The sequence below is a fragment of the Brachyistius frenatus genome, unplaced genomic scaffold (assembly GCF_029030835.1).
Source record: "Brachyistius frenatus isolate BFR_SWC_R1_liver_20210118 unplaced genomic scaffold, ASM2903083v1 Contig_26, whole genome shotgun sequence".
NCBI classification, from domain to species: domain Eukaryota; kingdom Metazoa; phylum Chordata; class Actinopteri; family Embiotocidae; genus Brachyistius; species Brachyistius frenatus.
In genome coordinates, this window is record NW_027210625.1 from 2,048,096 (window position 1) to 2,066,326 (window position 18,231).

General features: G+C 43.4%; 2 protein-coding genes across 24 annotated transcripts in view; both read right to left on the bottom strand.

Annotated features, from left to right (window-relative positions):
* LOC138620742 (protein unc-80 homolog) overlaps window positions 1-6,180 on the bottom strand; it is a 39,819-nt gene extending 33,639 nt beyond the window's left edge. For all 15 annotated transcript variants that reach the window (XM_069698186.1, XM_069698182.1, XM_069698185.1 and 12 more), the window contains exons 1-7: window positions 6,006-6,180; window positions 5,500-5,548; window positions 5,000-5,156; window positions 3,959-4,299; window positions 3,312-3,435; window positions 3,172-3,236; window positions 2,743-2,885 (exon numbers count right to left, since the gene is read on the bottom strand). In XM_069698186.1, the coding sequence (XP_069554287.1) occupies window positions 2,743-2,885; window positions 3,172-3,236; window positions 3,312-3,435; window positions 3,959-4,299; window positions 5,000-5,156; window positions 5,500-5,548; window positions 6,006-6,097 (971 nt within the window). In that variant the 5' untranslated portion in view covers window positions 6,098-6,180. The remainder of the gene's footprint in view (window positions 1-2,742; window positions 2,886-3,171; window positions 3,237-3,311; window positions 3,436-3,958; window positions 4,300-4,999; window positions 5,157-5,499; window positions 5,549-6,005) is intronic.
* Window positions 6,181-7,083: 903 nt separating this feature from the next.
* The window catches only part of LOC138620746 (microtubule-associated protein tau-like), a 53,325-nt gene continuing 42,177 nt past the window's right edge, over window positions 7,084-18,231 (bottom strand). For 5 of the 9 annotated variants that reach the window (XM_069698202.1, XM_069698201.1, XM_069698198.1 and 2 more), the window contains 10 exons: window positions 18,003-18,203; window positions 17,673-17,810; window positions 16,830-16,885; window positions 15,600-15,717; window positions 15,291-15,347; window positions 14,147-14,457; window positions 10,470-10,565; window positions 9,733-9,814; window positions 8,995-9,107; window positions 7,084-8,888 (listed from right to left, as the gene is read on the bottom strand). In XM_069698202.1, the coding sequence (XP_069554303.1) occupies window positions 8,679-8,888; window positions 8,995-9,107; window positions 9,733-9,814; window positions 10,470-10,565; window positions 14,147-14,457; window positions 15,291-15,347; window positions 15,600-15,717; window positions 16,830-16,885; window positions 17,673-17,810; window positions 18,003-18,203 (1,382 nt within the window). In that variant the 3' untranslated portion in view covers window positions 7,084-8,678. The remainder of the gene's footprint in view (window positions 8,889-8,994; window positions 9,108-9,732; window positions 9,815-10,469; window positions 10,566-14,146; window positions 14,458-15,290; window positions 15,348-15,599; window positions 15,718-16,829; window positions 16,886-17,672; window positions 17,811-18,002; window positions 18,204-18,231) is intronic. The other 4 variants (XM_069698203.1, XM_069698205.1, XM_069698206.1 and 1 more) reach the window with 4 other exon arrangements.

Sequence of the window (18,231 nt, forward strand, 5' to 3'; positions counted from 1 at the left end):
TTACATTTTGTCCTGATGCAAAAAGGAAAAAAAAAAAAAATTGGTGAAAACAATTGACACGAAGGCTGAAAAGCAGCAGATATGGAAGTGAACGTGGAAGCAGAAACTGTGGAGTGGCAGGGACGGAAGGAAAAGACAAATTGATTTAATGCAGTAAATAGATGCAATCAAGAGGAAGCTGCATTATAGAAATCTGATAAATTCCTCATTAGTTGATAAATTGGGGATCATGAAACAATTGTCAACACAGATTTTTTTTTTTTTTTTGAGGAAGTTCTGTGTTGTCACACAACTACAACACAACAATTACACTATACCATGGCTTTTCCTGTTATTTTAGCATGTCATCAACTCCTGGCATACTGCCTCATTAATAATGCATCATAGTAGGATGGTAAACAAGGGCAGAGTCCCCCTTCAGCATCATTGGGGAGAACAGCAGAGAGAGAGGGAGCCTCAGCCTACGTGAATCCACTATAAATAAGCTGGAATGAAGGTCAGCGGTTGGTGCGCTGCAGAGCGTATAGACTGCTGCACTGTGGAGAAACATATTGATACCATGAGAGGGGGAGCGGGAGACCGAGACGGCCATTTAATCTTGGCCGTTGTAATAAATGGAGCAGGAAGAGATGGTCGATATCTACATGAATCACTTTGAGAGCGGACAACGGAGGAAAGCTGTATCATGTTTCACTGTCTAGCGCGCGCGCGCGCACACACACACACACACACACACACACACACACACACACACACACACACACACACACACACACACACACACACACACACACACACACACACTCTCTCCCTGCTGCTGTTGTGTCAGGTTGCCCGGCGACTAAGTGACGACAGCCACCCCGGCCCATCGGAGAGGCAGCAGGCCCCGCCCCCTGACTCCATGCGGGACAGGAGAGATGTAGCAGCAAGCTGTTGCCATGGAAACTGCCTCAGCATCAGCCGTGCTCCTGAGAGGCGTGGATTGCGGCGCCACAGGATGAGTAAGCTGCATTAATCACAGGACCTGATGCCGGAAATTATTTGATCTGTGCGGCACGGTGCAGAGGTGCGTGCAAAGGAGGGTGAGGCACAGATGCAAAGACAAACTGGGCCCGAGTTCACGGAGAGAAATAAAAGATTTCAGATTCAGGGGCTATTTTGATAAGATCATTTGATTAAAAGCTGCTATTGCCTCACCCCATTTGGGATCCACACCGTAGGAACCCAACAACTTAAAAGCATGAAAATATTCCTTCTGACAATCAAATCCCATCAGATGTCAAAATTGTCTCTTGCTGCACGTTTAATTTACATTCAGCTCATCATCCTAACCAGCAATGCACACACAGCAGCTCCAAATTCCCACCACTGATTCATAAAGAAAGCGAGTCATGTCTCCTTGTTGAGCGGGTGTGCAGAGAAACAGTGGGGATAAATCTCTCCCTTCCTGCAGTATCATGTGACTGCTCCAAAACCCTTTGGTGTGTGAGGATGTGACTGGCTTGGGGGGAGGGGGCTTCGTGTTTATTTTGATTCTCAGTCAGTTGCTGCCTGTCAGATGGATCACGAGAAGCGTCGGAGTGACTTGTTTGGTTGTCAGAATGAGTCGGGGATGAGCAACGGATGGCTTATGAGCTTCTCTACGCCTTCTCCCGCGTCAAGATGAATTCTCTCAGCCCACTGGTTGGGTGATTCAGGATGATGACAGACCTGCCGTGATGAACTTATAAAACAGTGTGACTCTCTGCAGTGCATATTTGGTGTTATCCGGTGACTGTTTAAATGAGATTCACTAGCGGTAGAAAATGTTATTTTCATTTTTAGCAATCTTCTTGCAAAATTTTTGATCACCAAAACTTTTCTGAAGAAAATCTGTGCCGTGAGGCGACGTTTGTTGCCAAAAGGACCAGTCAAACCTAACGCGTTGGTGCCAAACAGAGCACAGATTGAGCCTCGATCTGGCAGTGAAAGCCGAACAATTCCAGACTTGCCGTGGGCCGACCAAATCAAGCCAGGCCTTGTCGTGCCAGGCCAGGGACACTGCCAGCATTAGACATGTAGCACATTACTTCAGCATAATTACCCTGGTTGTGTGGGCAAATGTCAAGTGGGTCTGCTAATGCTCAAGCTAGGCGCTGTGTGTGTGTGTGTGTGTGTGTGTGTGTGTGTGTGTGTGTGTGTGTGTGTGTGTGTGTGTGTGTGTGTGTGTGTGTGTGTGTGTGTGTGTGTGTTGACCGAGGAGACAGCACTGCTTAGAGCAACACATTACACAGGGGAAGGAGGAGCTATTCATATACGTGAGTTCTTCACAAGCCAGTGGAGCAAGCTGTGCTGTGCAGTGCGTTCGACAGACGCTGCCGCAGGGCTAAATATTTAGCCATCAACAAGACGATGGCACCGGCTCCGTGTCAGCGCGGGTCACTTTGAAATCACTGCACTTCTGCTGCTGCAGCCCACAGCTGGCTGATCAGCTGCATCACGGAAAACATTATTCTTTTATGAAAGCAGAGCGCGCAGTAAAATCATTTATTGATCGTTATAAATCAACACTAAAGGTTTGACTGCATGATTTCATTCACTTAAGATTCAGTGATGAGGAATGAGGCCCGGTCATTTTGCTCGAGACAACAACACAGCTGGGCGTGATGCTTCAACATGAGCCCCAATCAAAAATCATTGATGCCCATACAACTAAATATTTACTGTCGCTGTTTCTTTAGAAGATCGAATAACAGCACTCACTTTTTCTTTGAAGGACCTTTGACCGGTGGGGCTTGCTGGGAAGGGCCACCTTTCTCAACCGAGTTACCACGACGACAGCTCTGCTCCCCAGCTGAGGGGGAGGAGGAATCTGATTGGGCGGCTTCGCAAACCACCTGGAACCCCTGTGGGTGGGAGAGAGATGGACAGATACTGCAAATGGGTCGATTAACAGGCGGAAAGACAGACAGACAGTTCCTCATAATTAAAGGCTCGGAGGTTGGAGTGAGGTTTCTGTCATGACCCCGGCTAACTACGCTCCTGAATGGCTTGTGCTAATGAATATTAGCAGCCAGCCCCAGAGGGAACACTGAAAAGGGGAGGGGAAAAGCCTTGGGGTCTTGCCTGAACACATTCAATCAACATGGGAATCAAAATCCAACAACATCTGAGCTAAAAACACTCACTCACCGTGGGACCTGGGTTGGCTGATCCACAGGGGCTGCACTGGTTGTTGACTGGGGAGTTCCTCTTCGCTGTTGAGACATACATGTCTTAATTACGAACAAATAAAAATAGATAGAGCTGTCAGGGGAGGGATTTTTGTTTACCAGTCACTATGTTTCTGACAGGTTTGATGAGAGCTGTAAAGGCAGGGATGTCAGGCTGGCGGTGCTCCCACATTGGCTGCCATATCACCAGACCGCTGGCCAATCGGAAGGTCAGGTCAGACTCCTAAAACAAAAAAGGAGGATCTAGTTTAAAGAGGATGTGATTTTGTACTTTGTCATCATCCCCTAAAAGCAACTGGTAAATCTCACTAAATAACTGTTCTGCTCAAATGTTCTCATGTTATTGGATTGCTACGCTGCTATCATGACATGATTACTTACAAGAATTAATTGTACACTTGGGAAAAGCAGCAGTGCAATCCCAAGAGTATTGTATCCTGACCTTTTTATCCGTTTGTACACAGATCAATAGACATATGGTGACCCTGCGTGTCACTGGGAGTGGAGAGGAGGGTTTGATTTGGGCCATACGATATATTCATATTTTTAGAAGGAAGTTAAATAGGGTGGCTAAAAACCTTTCAAAAATTACAAATACATAAAGATATCTTTAAGGAAGTAATTCTTTGTCTGGTATCATATAGACATACTGAGCAGGAGCCGTGAACTTGTTGGCCCACTATCTTGGCTTCCTGTTACAAAAATCAATTCCTGGGCTGTACACATTTGTATCAGCAGCTACGGACCTTTATCCGATGAATAAGCGGAGCAAACAGGAACACAAACAGCTCCACTGTGGCCATGCTCTTGTGGAACAGCTTGGTGCGAGTGTGCTCATCCTCCTCCAGCAGAGAACCGCTGTGCTGGGGCCCCGACCCACCGAGGGCCGAGCCGGAGCAGGAGCCAGGAACTCCTGGGGAGGAACCCTGATTCCCCACCGGCTGGAGGAAGGCACTGCTGCTGCTGCCCCCGGACCATCCGTGGCTCAGGCTGGGCTCGTGGTTGCACTCCTGGGCAGCCTCCAGCAGCATCCAGTGCAGCGTGTGGAGCAGCTTGGTCTCGGCCACGCCCAACTTGTCTTGGTGGCCTGTCAGGAGTCAGAGGTTCAAGGGTTAATGTTAACAGCAGGTTAGTGAGATGATGAATGGACAGCATGGAGATATTCTGTTTGCGTGGGTGGATTGTGCATCACTGGGGCTATGTGGCACTTTACAACTTTAGCTTTGGTTATTGTTTTTTTCCCCCTTTAGTTTAAGGATTAGATGCCAAGTATTATTGAAGGTCTATCACCTCCTCGATTTAAAGAAAATATCAAATCCAAATATGACCTACTTCAAGCTTTTTAAATCAAAGGATTTGCTGCTTATCTTTATCTTGTGTGCTTGTAAGCTGTATATCTTGGTTTTGGATTGCTTTTGTTGCAGTATTATTGGATATTTGACAGACAAAAAGTTAAGAAAATAAGAAGCATTAATAATTATTAATCAGTAAGGAAAGGATCAGTAGTCACAGCCCTTTTGTCTCTATCAGACACAAATTATTAATGCTACTATATTAGAGGGTTTTAAAAAGCTAGCACATTTTATTTAAATTTAAATAAATATTTTAATCTTTTCCTTTTCTTCTAACAATCCAGACCAGTGATGTACAATGAAGTCAGCCTGTTTTTTTTTTTTATCTGTCCTGAAAGAACATCAGTTTTGTGTTTTGTTGAATGAGGATAGCCTGGATAAGGCTGTCAACTCGACGCCTGAAGTGGCGGCAATGTGTGTCCTGCGTGTCCTCACCCAGCTTGTTCCTGTTAGACAGCAGGATGGAGGTGCAGTGGAGTACATGAGGCAGGGCTGCCTGGACCAGTTCCCAGCGGGAGATGCTCTGGATGGCCTCTGACAAGGCCGGTGACAGCCCATGGAGCTTGTTCTCCACCAGCACCCGCTCAAAGGACTGGGGAGGCAGCCAGAGAGAAGGAGAAGAGAGACATCAGCCAGAAACTAGAGCCTCTTTCTTTGACTATCTAAATGTTCCACATGGCCTCAAGCAAGGCAATGCCTGTGGGAGAGACAGTGGCAGCTCTGTTTAGATCCAAAGGGATCTGGAGAGGCTTCATTATGTATATGAGTTTCCAAAGGTCTGGATCCTGGGTAAGGAAGCAAGAGGAAAAACTAATTTGCTAAATGTAGAATCAAGAGCTCACTTGATTTGCAGGTGCATTAAGGTAAAAACAGATTACTGGGAAGAGAGCGATTATTTCCCCTCATCACGCACATGGCATTATGAAATGACTCACCACACAAGATGCTTCATACTGCTTTCCCAACTTTGGACGCAGAAATGCACTGAAAAATATAAAAACAAATGCATGTACGAGATCAACATGACAAATCTCCCTCTTAAACCACACTGTACATGACATTTTGCACAAACAATGGTTGGCTGCAGCTCATCCACAGATCATCATCAGTTTATCTGGCCCACTTTCTATGTAAATTTGCTTTACAGGTGTGACATCATATAATCTGCATCCACTGACACCTTACAAAACACAACAGCCCATCTTCCTCCATTTGAAACATTCAGTGCAAGCAATGAACTGACACACAGATACACCGTTTAATCCCATTCACAGGCTGAATAATAATCAGGCAATACATATATTCTGACGCCTGATAGGATTAAAATATCCAGCTGCCTTTTCATGTCAAGCAGCGACTTTGCCACGACTGCTGTCAAATCGTCTTTAATTTAGGCAATGGAAAACACCTGTTATCAATTTCCACTGGAAGCCACACTAACCTGGTTTGCCTCCATAAGAAGGTCTGGATGGGGAACGGTATTCCCTTCCCGCACTCCGGCTCGTTGTCGTCCAGGCTTTTCCTCTTCACCATTTTGACTGGACACTGCCTACGCCCGCCTGTGTGCGACCACCGGGACGCGCGGCAGCTGCTGGCTCTGCCCAGGTGACCAGCGAGCTTCCCTCACGACATGATTGGGTTCGTCCTGCGTAAAATGGCTGCAAGTGTCGATCGGTCGGTCGGCGGCAATCGGGAGGTGGAGAGAGAGAGAGAGAGAGAGAGAGAGAGAGAGAGAGAGAAAGAGAGAGAGAGAAATATATATAGAGAGAGAGAGGGAGAGAGCAGAGGAGGAGTGGGTTGGAGAGACGGAGGAGAGAGCGCTCTGATTTCAACACCTCCCTCACCGGACAGCGACAGTTGATCGGCGTGCTAATTTATCGGCGGCGGAGTTTAAAGACGCAGTGTGCAGCTGGGGCCAGATGTTTTTTGATCATCATCTGCATTTGAGCATCACCAGCCTGTAAGAAAACGCTGCCTTGACGCACAAACTGAATTGCATCCGGATGGTGCATTCAAGTGAGGGATGATCCTCGATTTCAGTATCAACAGGTAGATTAATAACGCAGGTGTTGAGCCAGAAAAGACAGCAAATAATCTTCCACCTTCATTCAAAAAGCACTGAAATATGACATTACACGTGTAAAGATCATGCAGTCACAACTTAAGTGACGTAAAACTACATTATTGTCAAAGTTTATTCAGACATGAATATTGAATTATTATCATGGAGGAATTGTAGGTGATTAAAGCGGAATAAGCAATACATAAAAATGTGTCCTATTAGATGCACGCACAAGCTTTACTGTACTATAATTAATACTAAACAGTCTAATATTCAATAAAGAATTATAATCTCTTAACTCCTGATATTTGCCTTCACGTTTTTTCACATTTTAAAGTAGAATCAATACAGATGAACATTTCTACACACAGCTATCAGAAAATTGTTCCTTCATACTGCACAAAAGATAAATCAATGACAATATATTCTGTGGATTTATACAAAAGACTAAGGTGAAACAGTTTTTATTTTCTTTATTTTTGCCGTCATCATCCTGTAGGAGCATTTGTCATCAGTACGTCTCAAACATCGGAAAGTGTGCACACATCTACATGGTTGTTTTAAATACACTTACACAGGCAAAGAGGGGCTGGAGAGGAGGGAGGCAGGAGTATAGGAAGCACAGAAAAACACTGGAGGGGATCGCTGACATCAGGGGAGGAGGAAAAGGAGTAGCGAGAGGCAGGGGAGTTTCACAATGGTGAGCAGAGAATAGTTTTGTTTTTTATTCTTTTTTTGAAAATGAATTTTAACAGCTGAAAGTTGTGGGTTCTGCCCATTCTTCATAGTTTCTGCTTCTTTTTTTTTTTTTTTCCTGCAACGGTCCAAACAGCCACATAAAAGGGCCAAGTAGCTGCTCTTTCAAGTGGAATGTTTTCATATAAAGCTTCATACTTAACTCTTTTTTCTTTTAAAACAAACTTAGGAACCTTTAACCATTCAAATACATTGAACAACCTAGTCTCTGCAAAAGGAGAAAGGTCACAGGGCGTCTCAGGATCTGACCTTGAAGTACAGACACTAATGCACCCAGGCCATTTACACACACTGAAAAGTTTAAGATTTTTCCAAATAGATCTAATTTATTTATCATTTATTTGCCATGCCAGCATAACAGCATTGTTGTAGCCTAATAAAACCACAGTGCTAACATAACACCAAACAAAAAAGGGCAGCCCATTGAAAAAGGTAAAAAGAAAACTATTGGAAAGCTAGCTTTTTAGCGCTCGACTCGACTGAACTGCAATGATTATTCACATTTAAATGCTAATAAGCCAGCGCAGCCACAGGGAACGTACAAAACTGTAACAACGTCCACTACAGTGACATATAAAAAATGAAAACACAATTTGTCCAACGATTCAGCACATTTCAGGAAATCATACCATTAAAATCCAACAAACAAAAAGACCATCTTTGACTTAGCAGACATGCTCATCAGCCATTCTTTCGCAGGTCAGTTACATGCCGTGTTTCTGAAAGTTAGATCTTTCACACAGTTGTATCTTTAAGACTAACGTCTACTATCTAGAAGCTATATCTTGCATTCAGTACCATATAAATTCTGAATGGACGTTATGCATGAGTTCACCTTAAAGTTTTTCCCCATACAAGTGGAATGCGGTGATGCTTTTCACACACAGACACGCACACAAAAATCACTGTACAATCGTCAAACCGCCAACGAACGCCTTCTTAGACAATCACAGCCACTCAGACCTTGGCATTCAGCCTGAAACAGAACAGAAAAGTCTATATTCGAGTGAAAAAGAAATAAAGAGTGACAGGGCGTGTTCCTTTCAAAGGAATGGAGATTTTTTTTTGTTGTTGTTGAAGAATTCAGTTTTTAAAAACCGACTGGAAGGGCTGGAAGGATTGTTGATTGACAAGACAGTCGATCAACTACAACTGTAGAACCTGTGGGAGCAAATGTGTAGGTGGGGGAGGGGGAGTTGCTGCAGTGAAGGGGCATTGGGACAACACTGGATGCTTATGAGTGAATGACACTGATGGGGAAGAAGAGCAATGGTGTGGATTTTTGAAGCAGCTGGCTCATAAGCCCTGCTTGGCCAGGGCAGCGGTGACATCCTGGGCCAGCGTGGAGAGCTGGGGTGACTCCAGGATGTTGATGCTGCCAGCGGAGGACAGACGAGGAGAGGTGCCTCCTGTCTCCGCCCCGGGGGTGTGGGTGACGACGATTTCGGCACCGTGGTCCACCCGGGCTTTGGCTGATTCTCGGAAGTTCAGCTTGTGGCTCTCGATCTGGCGAGTAGAAATAATTTGTGTTACGGTTGTTTTTCTCTTTATTATTTTTACAGAAACTGACGGTGACATTTGGGAATGAAGATATTTGCGTTCTTCTTTTTACCATAATATTCCCCCCTCCAGGAGTGTGGCTGGTGTTGTCCAGGGAGCCGACCTTGGCGTGGGCCTTGTCTTTAAAGTCCAGCTTCACATTGTCGATGCGCACATTACCTCCCCCTGAGAGCAGGACAGCAAGGAGGAGAAGAAAAGTATCAAACCCATGAGGCATCACTCTCCTGCAGGCCAACTCTTCTCCTAGAAAACGCTCAGGGCAAAAAGAAAATATCATATGACACACAGCAGTGCACGGAGAGGACACCGTGCTCCAAAACAGTGCAGGTACTATCTTAATACTGTATAACACAGTATCAAAAAAGCCTGGATTAAATGTTTGAAATCATGGATTGACATGTAATACAACATGGAAAATGTATTTCATGTAAAAATCTTATTTAAAATAGTTAAACTGATGTTAGAGACTTTACATAAGTCCAAACTGCACACAGCTGGTTCGGATTCATTGATTTTGAGAGCAGAAATGTGCAAAACAAAATAGAAATCAACAAATGCTCATTTATTTTATCTGCATGCTGTCGTATCAGCAAAAAATTTACAAAAACTAAATGACCAAAGTTTTTAATAATCTACACTGGATGTTAGATCTATTTTACTTTGTTGTATCCTCTTTATATCAACACGTTTCTTTAACAAAAGCACCATTAAATATCTCGCCAGATGTGAACTTTTTGATATGCTCAATAACAACACTGTACTCCACTTTTCCCTCCAGCTAAAAACCTACCTGGTCTGTGGCGGATGTTGGACATGGAGCCACATTTGGCGGTGATGTGGCTCAAGTCGATCTTCTTGGTCTGGATTTGGACCTGCGGCCGGCAGCACAGGGCACAAATTAATGTTGATGTTTATTCAGTGTCGAAAATGGTTTTCCTTACAAGCATCTTGCAGAGATGTGAGCTAAAAACTCACAGACATGAAATAGTAAAAAGAGAGTCAGTGTAGAAAATGCATTATACAAATCATCCACGAGATGACAACATGAATGTGTGGATAAAGGCAGAGTGAGTGAATCAACGTTGGTCCACAGAGATGCTGATGTCGGCTCCCTGGTGCGAGGTTAACATGAAAGCAAAGCAGACATCAAACAAACACAGAACACAGGCGCTATGTGACGCTACAGCAAGCAGGTGCTTCAATTAAATTGTATTGTCCATGAGTGGTATGAATTAGTGTAAGTACAAACACTGTTAAAAAGATAAGCAGACATCCCTGCATGCTGTAAAGGGTCTATGGTAAGAACTCTGCAGAGATACTGTATGTTGTGCTCCAGGCAATTTTCTGATGCAAATGCTTGCATCGGAAATAAAATATATTTGCTTCTGAGGCACAAAGCACAGTTGAGGAAAGATGAAAAGACCTCACAACTACAATTCACACACACTCATGCCTAATGTGGAGGTTTATTAGACTGACAGAAGTCAGAGAGAGGTTTTGGAATGAATTTTCTGCAAAGTCACTCACGTTTTTTCCCCCGCCTGCCATGTGCTGGATTTTGTCCAGGGAGCCACATTTAGCTTGAACGTGGCTAAAGTCCAGCTTTACACTTGGAATCATGACCTGGGAATGACAGGTTGACTTTTTTTTTTTTTTTTATACAAACAAACACCGAGGGCTTCTCAAACAGGGAGTGTGTTGGGGCTTAAAAATTGTCCATCTCCTCCCCCACTTTCCTACCCAAAATAATCCCATAAAAGTGTCCCAATTTTACATCCGTGACCTATGAATCTGCCAGCGCTCACTTCAACACCATAGCACTTGAATTTGAGCCAATCTCGACCACAGAGAACAAGCTGAAGCCTCCTATTGGTGAAGATAATGCAGGGATGAAGGCATTTATAGAGGGCAGAAACTACACTTTTAGTGCTGTAAACCAGTTTTATACTTTTAGAGTTCAAATCCCAAGTGCAACATCCACAATTTTTACAAGTACTAAAGACAATAAATAAATTAAAGACGTATCACTTATATCTTATGTGGGAAATGTTACTTCTTTTCTGAGAGAGAAGTAACATGGATGTGTTACACTTTGGAAGTAAACTCTTCTGCTGCTCGACTGAAGCAAGCTGACAAACGGACAGGCAGACAGATGAACACATAAGTGAGAGAGCGCTACAGCTGACAGGAGAAGGAAAGAAAAGAAGAGAAAGAAAAGAGAAAGGCGTACATACATTGCCTCCTTTGGCCGTGTGCTTCAGATTATCCTTGGAGCCGCACTTTGACTGAACATGACGGAAGTCCAGCTTCTCGCTTAAAATTTGAACCTAAAATCAAATCGAATCATAAAAAAAAACAAAAAACACTATATGTGCCTCAGCTGCATAAATCAAGGGTGCAATGAGTTATCAATGTGTCTTCACATGCATTTACATTTAACGTGCATTTACAAATGTGGTTTAACACGACCAATTTCAGTGCTTCTACCTTGTGCACCATTTTGTGTTGATTGTAAAATAAAAAAATAATATAAAAAATAAGGCCTGTGCCATTTTTCAAAAAGTCAAACTGAACACAAACGGAAGTTAAAAGATAACAAAAAAGGGGTCCAGGGAAAACACACGGGAGCCCAAAGAGCCAGCTTCCATCTCCGGTCTACAGTGAACTGACCTGGATTCTTTTGACAGTTCCTCATTTTACCTGCACACACACACTGTTTTCACTTCAGTGTTGTTTTAGCAGTTCCTGCACTAGCTCATGCCTCAGACTGCAGTTTCAGCACACAGCTGCAAGGTCAATCAATGACAAACACACACAAACTGAACAACAGACTCATCCCACTAAAACATTGAATTTGATCATTTATCAGACTGGAGGTGAAACTATTATTTGAAAATCAAACTAACCAAGCAACATAAATGTCAACTCTGTTTCAGTTTTTCACAAAACCATCATATATGAATAATGAAAATATCATTATAATCATCGTGACAGTCCCACATATACATTATACATCAGCTATATTTTAATATTTTAATTGTCCTAGTTAACCGAGCAGAAAAAAAATGTGCTTGTGACATACTTAATGTAGCACGAAAACAAATGTAAATCTGAAAATAGTAATTTTCATGATAGATTAATATGATAAATATTTACTCAATCCATGAATTGTTTGGTGTATAAAACTGTAAAATCACAGAGGCTAAAATCTCATTTTGTGCACAACAAATGTTTTTCTGGAAGTGAAAGCTAAGATCACAATCTCTAATGTCAAAATAAAATGTCATTAAGACATTATTTAATGTCATTTTAACATAAAATAATGTTCTTCTTTTAGTCTTGTAAACAATTGTTAATGTCAGTTCTTTAGACTGACATTAGAGGTTTCCCATGGTGTGATGATGAGCTCCAGTGCATCACAGACTGTCCTCCACAAAGCCTGCTGTGCTGCTGCTGCTCTCGGCCGTGCGTCAGCCAGCTTCATAAAAAATTTCTGCCCCTATGTCACAATTCTCTCCAAAGAGGAAAGGAGAGCTGCCAAAACAACAATGAATCACCTCTGCCTCCATATATCACTGGAGTTAGCGAAAAGTCTCGCCTCTGCAACGCTGCGGGAACATTAACACGGACCGTTGCCTTGGTGATGTGATGAAGAATTCACATGCTATTTGTGGGCCAAACATCTGTTACACCCTACGGACAAGGATGACTGGGATAAGAGTACGTCTCATGTGTTTTCGTCATCCACGTATTGTCTCTAAAAGGTAAAGCCCGGCACTCAGTTTATCCATTTATATAAGGATGAGGTGCGAGGGAACTTCCTCTCTCAGTTAAAATAGTTTCTGTCACAGCTCGGCCACCTCGCAATTCTGTTTAAAAATGTTATCCAAGCAATCCTCTTCAGTTCACGAAAGGATCTTTTTTTGGGGGACAACGCTAAAGTGCACCTGTTTGGCATGAAACCTAAAAGAATGAAGAGGAAAAGTGAAGTGAGGTGATGTGTTTTCATTCCGTGTCCTTGATACTTCTCCATAAGTAATTGTGCCCACTTGCAATTATTAATATCCAGAGCCGGAGGGAAAATCTTGCACAACGGTGACGAAAGAGGCTCCCCAAGGCCGGTGACTTTGCACCGCTCCCTGGAGGCCCTGAAACGGTTCTTGGGATATTCTTAGGAGAATGGCTAATCAGCATGTTTAGAAACACACGGCACTTGTACTACAGCTGGAGCTCCTTCAATGGGAGGACATTTGGGAAGAAGATAAGGAGGAGGAGGATGACAGAGGGACAGTCAGGGGACGAGGCCGGAGGCAACCGGTGATGGTTCATCCAGACTGACGGTGATGACAGCAGACAGGGAGCGGGCAGAGGACAGTCAGACGAAGCAGACACACAGTGACGGCACGGCAGAGGTTCAGAGGCAGGCCAGACAGTGAGTGAGAGTGAACATATGAGGAGAGAGATTTGAGCATTTTATGACATTTCTACAGCTCAGAGGGACACGGATAAAAGAAAGAAGGAGAAATTCAAAAAAGCACCAATTTTTAAAAGGCCCCTTTTTTTTTTTCTTTTTTTTACAGAAGCTATTATAGATGTTTATTTATTCTGACAATAGCAGCTGTAAAAGGGGAAAAGAAATCCAGCAACAGAAACTCAATGTTTAAAGCCAAATGAAAATGTAACTTCTGAAATGTATAACTTTTTGTGTGAATGAATAGTTATGGATATTTATGTTGTTCAACTCAAACTTTTTTTCAAAGAGAAATATTAACTTTTGGAAATTATAAATAACTGATGTTAAATGCAATATTAATATTAGTTGTATTTGATCTGCGAACAATAGTAAGAGATTCAAAAAAAGCTTTCTATTTAGCCTTTTACAGTCAATATTTAATATATTTAAGTTCTTTGCTGCCACCGTGTGGAAGAATCAGGTATATGCTTAAAGTTTTGAAGGACTTCCTAACCCAAAAATCCTGAAATATGATGGCATTAAAACATCTTTGTCTTTCTCTGTGCTGTTTGCATATTATTCTGTATACTGCAATAAATGTGTATCTTTCTGTGTTCTGTAAATATGTCCTGTCATAGTTAGAAAATGATTGCATGCTCTTCCTAAGTGCTTTTATTGTGCTCAAACTGTACCAACATGCAAACAAAAAAAAAAAAAAAGTGTTTCTATTTTGGCCAAAGTGTCCTGTTACCTGTCCGCCTTTCGGCTGATGTTTGAGGTTGGAGGTGGACCCGATCTTGGACCTTACATTCTTCAGGTCAGGCAGGGGCTGATTGAGAACCTTCAGCTGCCGTTGGGCGGAGGACGGTGACTTGGGCGGAGTCCGGATAACCGCCACCTTCTTCTCCTGGAGGACACTGAAGGACTTGGGTGTGTGGCTGCCGGGGGTGCGCGAACCGGGCGTGCGGCAGGAGTAACTCGGCGGTGTGCCGGGTGTGACGGCGGAGGAGCCCGGGGTGGATGCGCCGCTGCGGACTGATCGGGAACGTGCCGAGTCTGTACCTTAACACAAGAAAAGATGATGTTGTATTGCAATAATGAAAAGAAGAAAAAAGGAGGAACAGAGATGTGAAAAGAAAGAAAACCCTTCCTGGAGACAGAAACACCTCAGACAGAGAGAGAAGTTAGACCAATGGGAATAGAGGGATAAAAACACAAGAGCAACAGATAGAATGCAGCGTGTGATCCTTCATCTGGTTCTGATGATGATGACGACGACGATGATGATGAGGAAGCATAACACTCATGGAACTATGAATGCAGCCTGTTTGGAGTCAAATTCGCTCCGTTTCCACAAAAAAAAAACAACCTCAACATCAAACAAGAATGTTTGACAAGGAGCACCAGAGCAAACACAGGCAGCTGAATTCATTTAACAGCTTGCAGCTCGTTGCTAGGTTACCGGGGCAGAACCAATCAGATTTCAGCCAACAAGGTGCTGATTATGAGAAAGAAACAAACCTGTTGTTATGGATCCTACCTGATCCTGTAATGAGGTTACTGCAGGTCTGGCGAAAGCCACACATTTACACACCTTTAAAAAAAATACTTTGTGGCACTCACATTGATAACACCTTCTTTCTGATTGGATGATGAAAGTTCTTTAACTTCAAATGGGCAGGAAATAGATAACTAGAAAAGTAATGTTTAGGAAGAGACCTGCAGACACTCAGAATAATGTATTACCAGGTTAGATGAATGAATGATGCTTTGTTAATGGATGATGTTCACTTCTATTCAGAATATAATCTTAGAGAAACACTATACTAACAAGCACATGGCACATGTTGATGAGGAGAGTGTGATGGTCTAACAGGAGCTACCAGGTGGTCTACCTGCCGTACAAGGGGCTCTTCCAGACCTGCTGTCCCCTCTGTACTCAGTTCGGATCGCTTTGAGAGGGGAAAGCAAAAAGGACAAGGGAGGAGAAAGGGAAGAGTGACCAAGAGAGGGAAGAGCAAAATAAAAACAGCAGGGCAGGAGGTGGAGGGTGGTCAGTTTAATGAAATGATGTGATTGAGGAGAGTCATTAGTACAAGTGCAAGAAGCAACAGAGGCAATCTGCTCTGTAAGGGAGGAGTTCATTTGGGAAACAAACAGCCTGAGGGATGTGTATTGGATGTGTGTGTGGTGTGTGTTCTTACAGGTTGGCCTGGAGGGGGTGCTGTTATCTTCTTGCTCAGCAGCAGGGATGTGGCGTGTCAGAGACTTGGCCGGCCTGGGGAGGGACGACCTCTTCTCAGGGCTGCGGTACGCTCGCTCCTGCATCAACAGACACACCCCAGAGTCGATATGCAAGCTCAGCCACATGTGCACCGGTTCATAGCTACCTTTCAAGCCCTACTTTTCCTTTCACTTTACCTTCTCTGCCCATTTTTGAGACAGAGGAGACGGGCGGGAGCATGCAGAGGAGGGGCGGAGCTCCGCCTCCACAAGGGGGCTCCGTTTAAGGCTACAGGCAGAGCTGGGTCGGGGGGGCGGGTGATCGGACCCCCGACGCTGCACTGCCATCTTTAACAGAACGGCCCGCTTGGGGCTCTGGGCCGTGACAAGAGGGAGGAAGGCGTGCAGGAAGATGGAGGATGTGCAGGATGGAAGGCGGAGGTGACAAACAAATGGAGAAATGAAGAAGTGAGAAAGGATGGAATGGAAACGGATGGTGCATATTTATGGTTCACACATTGCATTAAGGCATATGTTGTATAATTCACCATATCGTCATGATATTTTAGTGAATTATAAATCGAGGTACCAAATGCTCATCATACACGTTGAATTATTTTGGTATGAAAAATGGTCAATTTGGACACTTTGAAAGACAGAGAGAGGAAGAAAACTTGACTATGGAAGATAAAATGAAGTTTAAAATAAAATGTAGGAGTTGCTGCGTATGGAAACACATTACTGCCTGAAATCCTTTGGGTGAGCCTTTTTGTCTCTGTTCTGCACATCATGAGTGTTTTTTTTAATTGGTAAAATGTAGAAATAACTGCTCACTGTAATTGATTATTTCTATACTCACAGATTTTCTCTGTCGAGACTGATGCAAGGACAGAGGCAGGCATGCAAGACAAAATGATTACACACGGAGACAGAAATAAAAATAAAAACACAGATGCAGACAAGAAAGAAAATATTGAGACTGTCATGCAAACAGGCCGCGTGATGGAATACACAGAGACAAACGTGACAATTGTTTGAAACAATACACTACTACTTCAAATTATCTACACTTTGCCAAATTATGAAGCCATTGCTGATGTGACTGTTATTAAAGAGATAATCAACCAACAGCACAGGGAACAATGAAATTCCTAGCGTTAATGAGTGTGGACCTGAATGCGTTTGTGTGTGTTCATAGTGACAGGACTTACGGTGGGTCTCTCCCTGGACTGGTGGGCCACACTGAGGGGCTGATGGTGGTCCATTCCTGGGACAAACACAGTCATGCTGTAGTGATCAATGTAAACCAGCAGGGGGAAACATTTGCAAATGTGACAGACACATACAAATCCATGTACTGAAAGAACAGTGCTCAAGTTTGAAACCATCATTAGGAGCAAACAGTGTTTTCTGTACTGTGTTCAAACAACCAGACACGCTCAGGTGACAGAGATCAGTGGAACGCCCTCCATACGTCACATCACAACATTGTAATCACTCTCATTGCACATTCACAGACCTTTTTCACACATTTGACCAAACACACAACCTTCAACATGCAGGCATTTCCAGCAAACATACACAAGTGGCTTTAAGGTTCAAGAAAAAGAAAAACGGTCATCACTTATTACATATCAATCACGGTAAATTATAGCCGAGCAGAAAAAAAACATGAATATGAAGCGAAGCTGGGCGAAAGAATCCATTTTTGACAAATTAGTAGAAAAGACACAGCAGTCGAGCTCATAAAAAAGACCAGATATGATATTTTTAAAAATGGATCAGCAGCACATGATGTTTGCCAGCTACACTGCACCTGCTTGATTCCTCAATGAGCCATCAATAGAGAGAGAGCAAAGTCATCACAGTCTTTGGTACCTTTTATTGTATGTTTGTAGCTACAATCCAAAACCTGCATTGTTTCAGCGCCAATTGATTTTACAAAAAGAATTCTGCATTTTAAAATGATTCACAAAGCTACTGCATTAGGTTTAAAATTTTGCCGCACTCTCTCTCTCTATCCACGGCACAGATTCTCGGTGAAAAGTCTTCACCTGTGACCTTGCGTCTAGCAGAGACGTGAAGCAGAGCAGGCCTAGGATGTCTGGCCGCCACTTTGGCTACGCTCTTTCGAGATGGAGAACGACATTGGAGGGCTGACACTTTATTGAGGTCAGCCCTCCTCACGCCTACTAGCAGAGAGGAGAGACAGAATTACACCAACAATGCAAACCCTGGTCAAACGTACTTCAGGCAGACAAATCTGTGTTCAACATCAGGTTTCGTGAGTCGATATAAAAACTATAAATGCAAACGAACATTGCAAAAATACTGCACATACTGTAAGATTTGTTTCAGGCTAAGCTTGAATACAGAATTGAAACCTTTTTTCTTCTTCATCTCATCTCTTGGTGGATGATGGCTCGGTACTTTGCGGGACACTTTACAATCAGTGGTGCCAGGGTGGGCCCTTCCTCTGCCAGGGGCCCGTTTAGCAGGTCTGTCCACCACCACAGGTGGACTGGTAGAACTCTGTGTCTGAGGAAGGGCTTCGATTTGCTCAGTCATGATACTTTTGTCATCATCTGCAGTGGAGAAGGATCAAAAGACGTC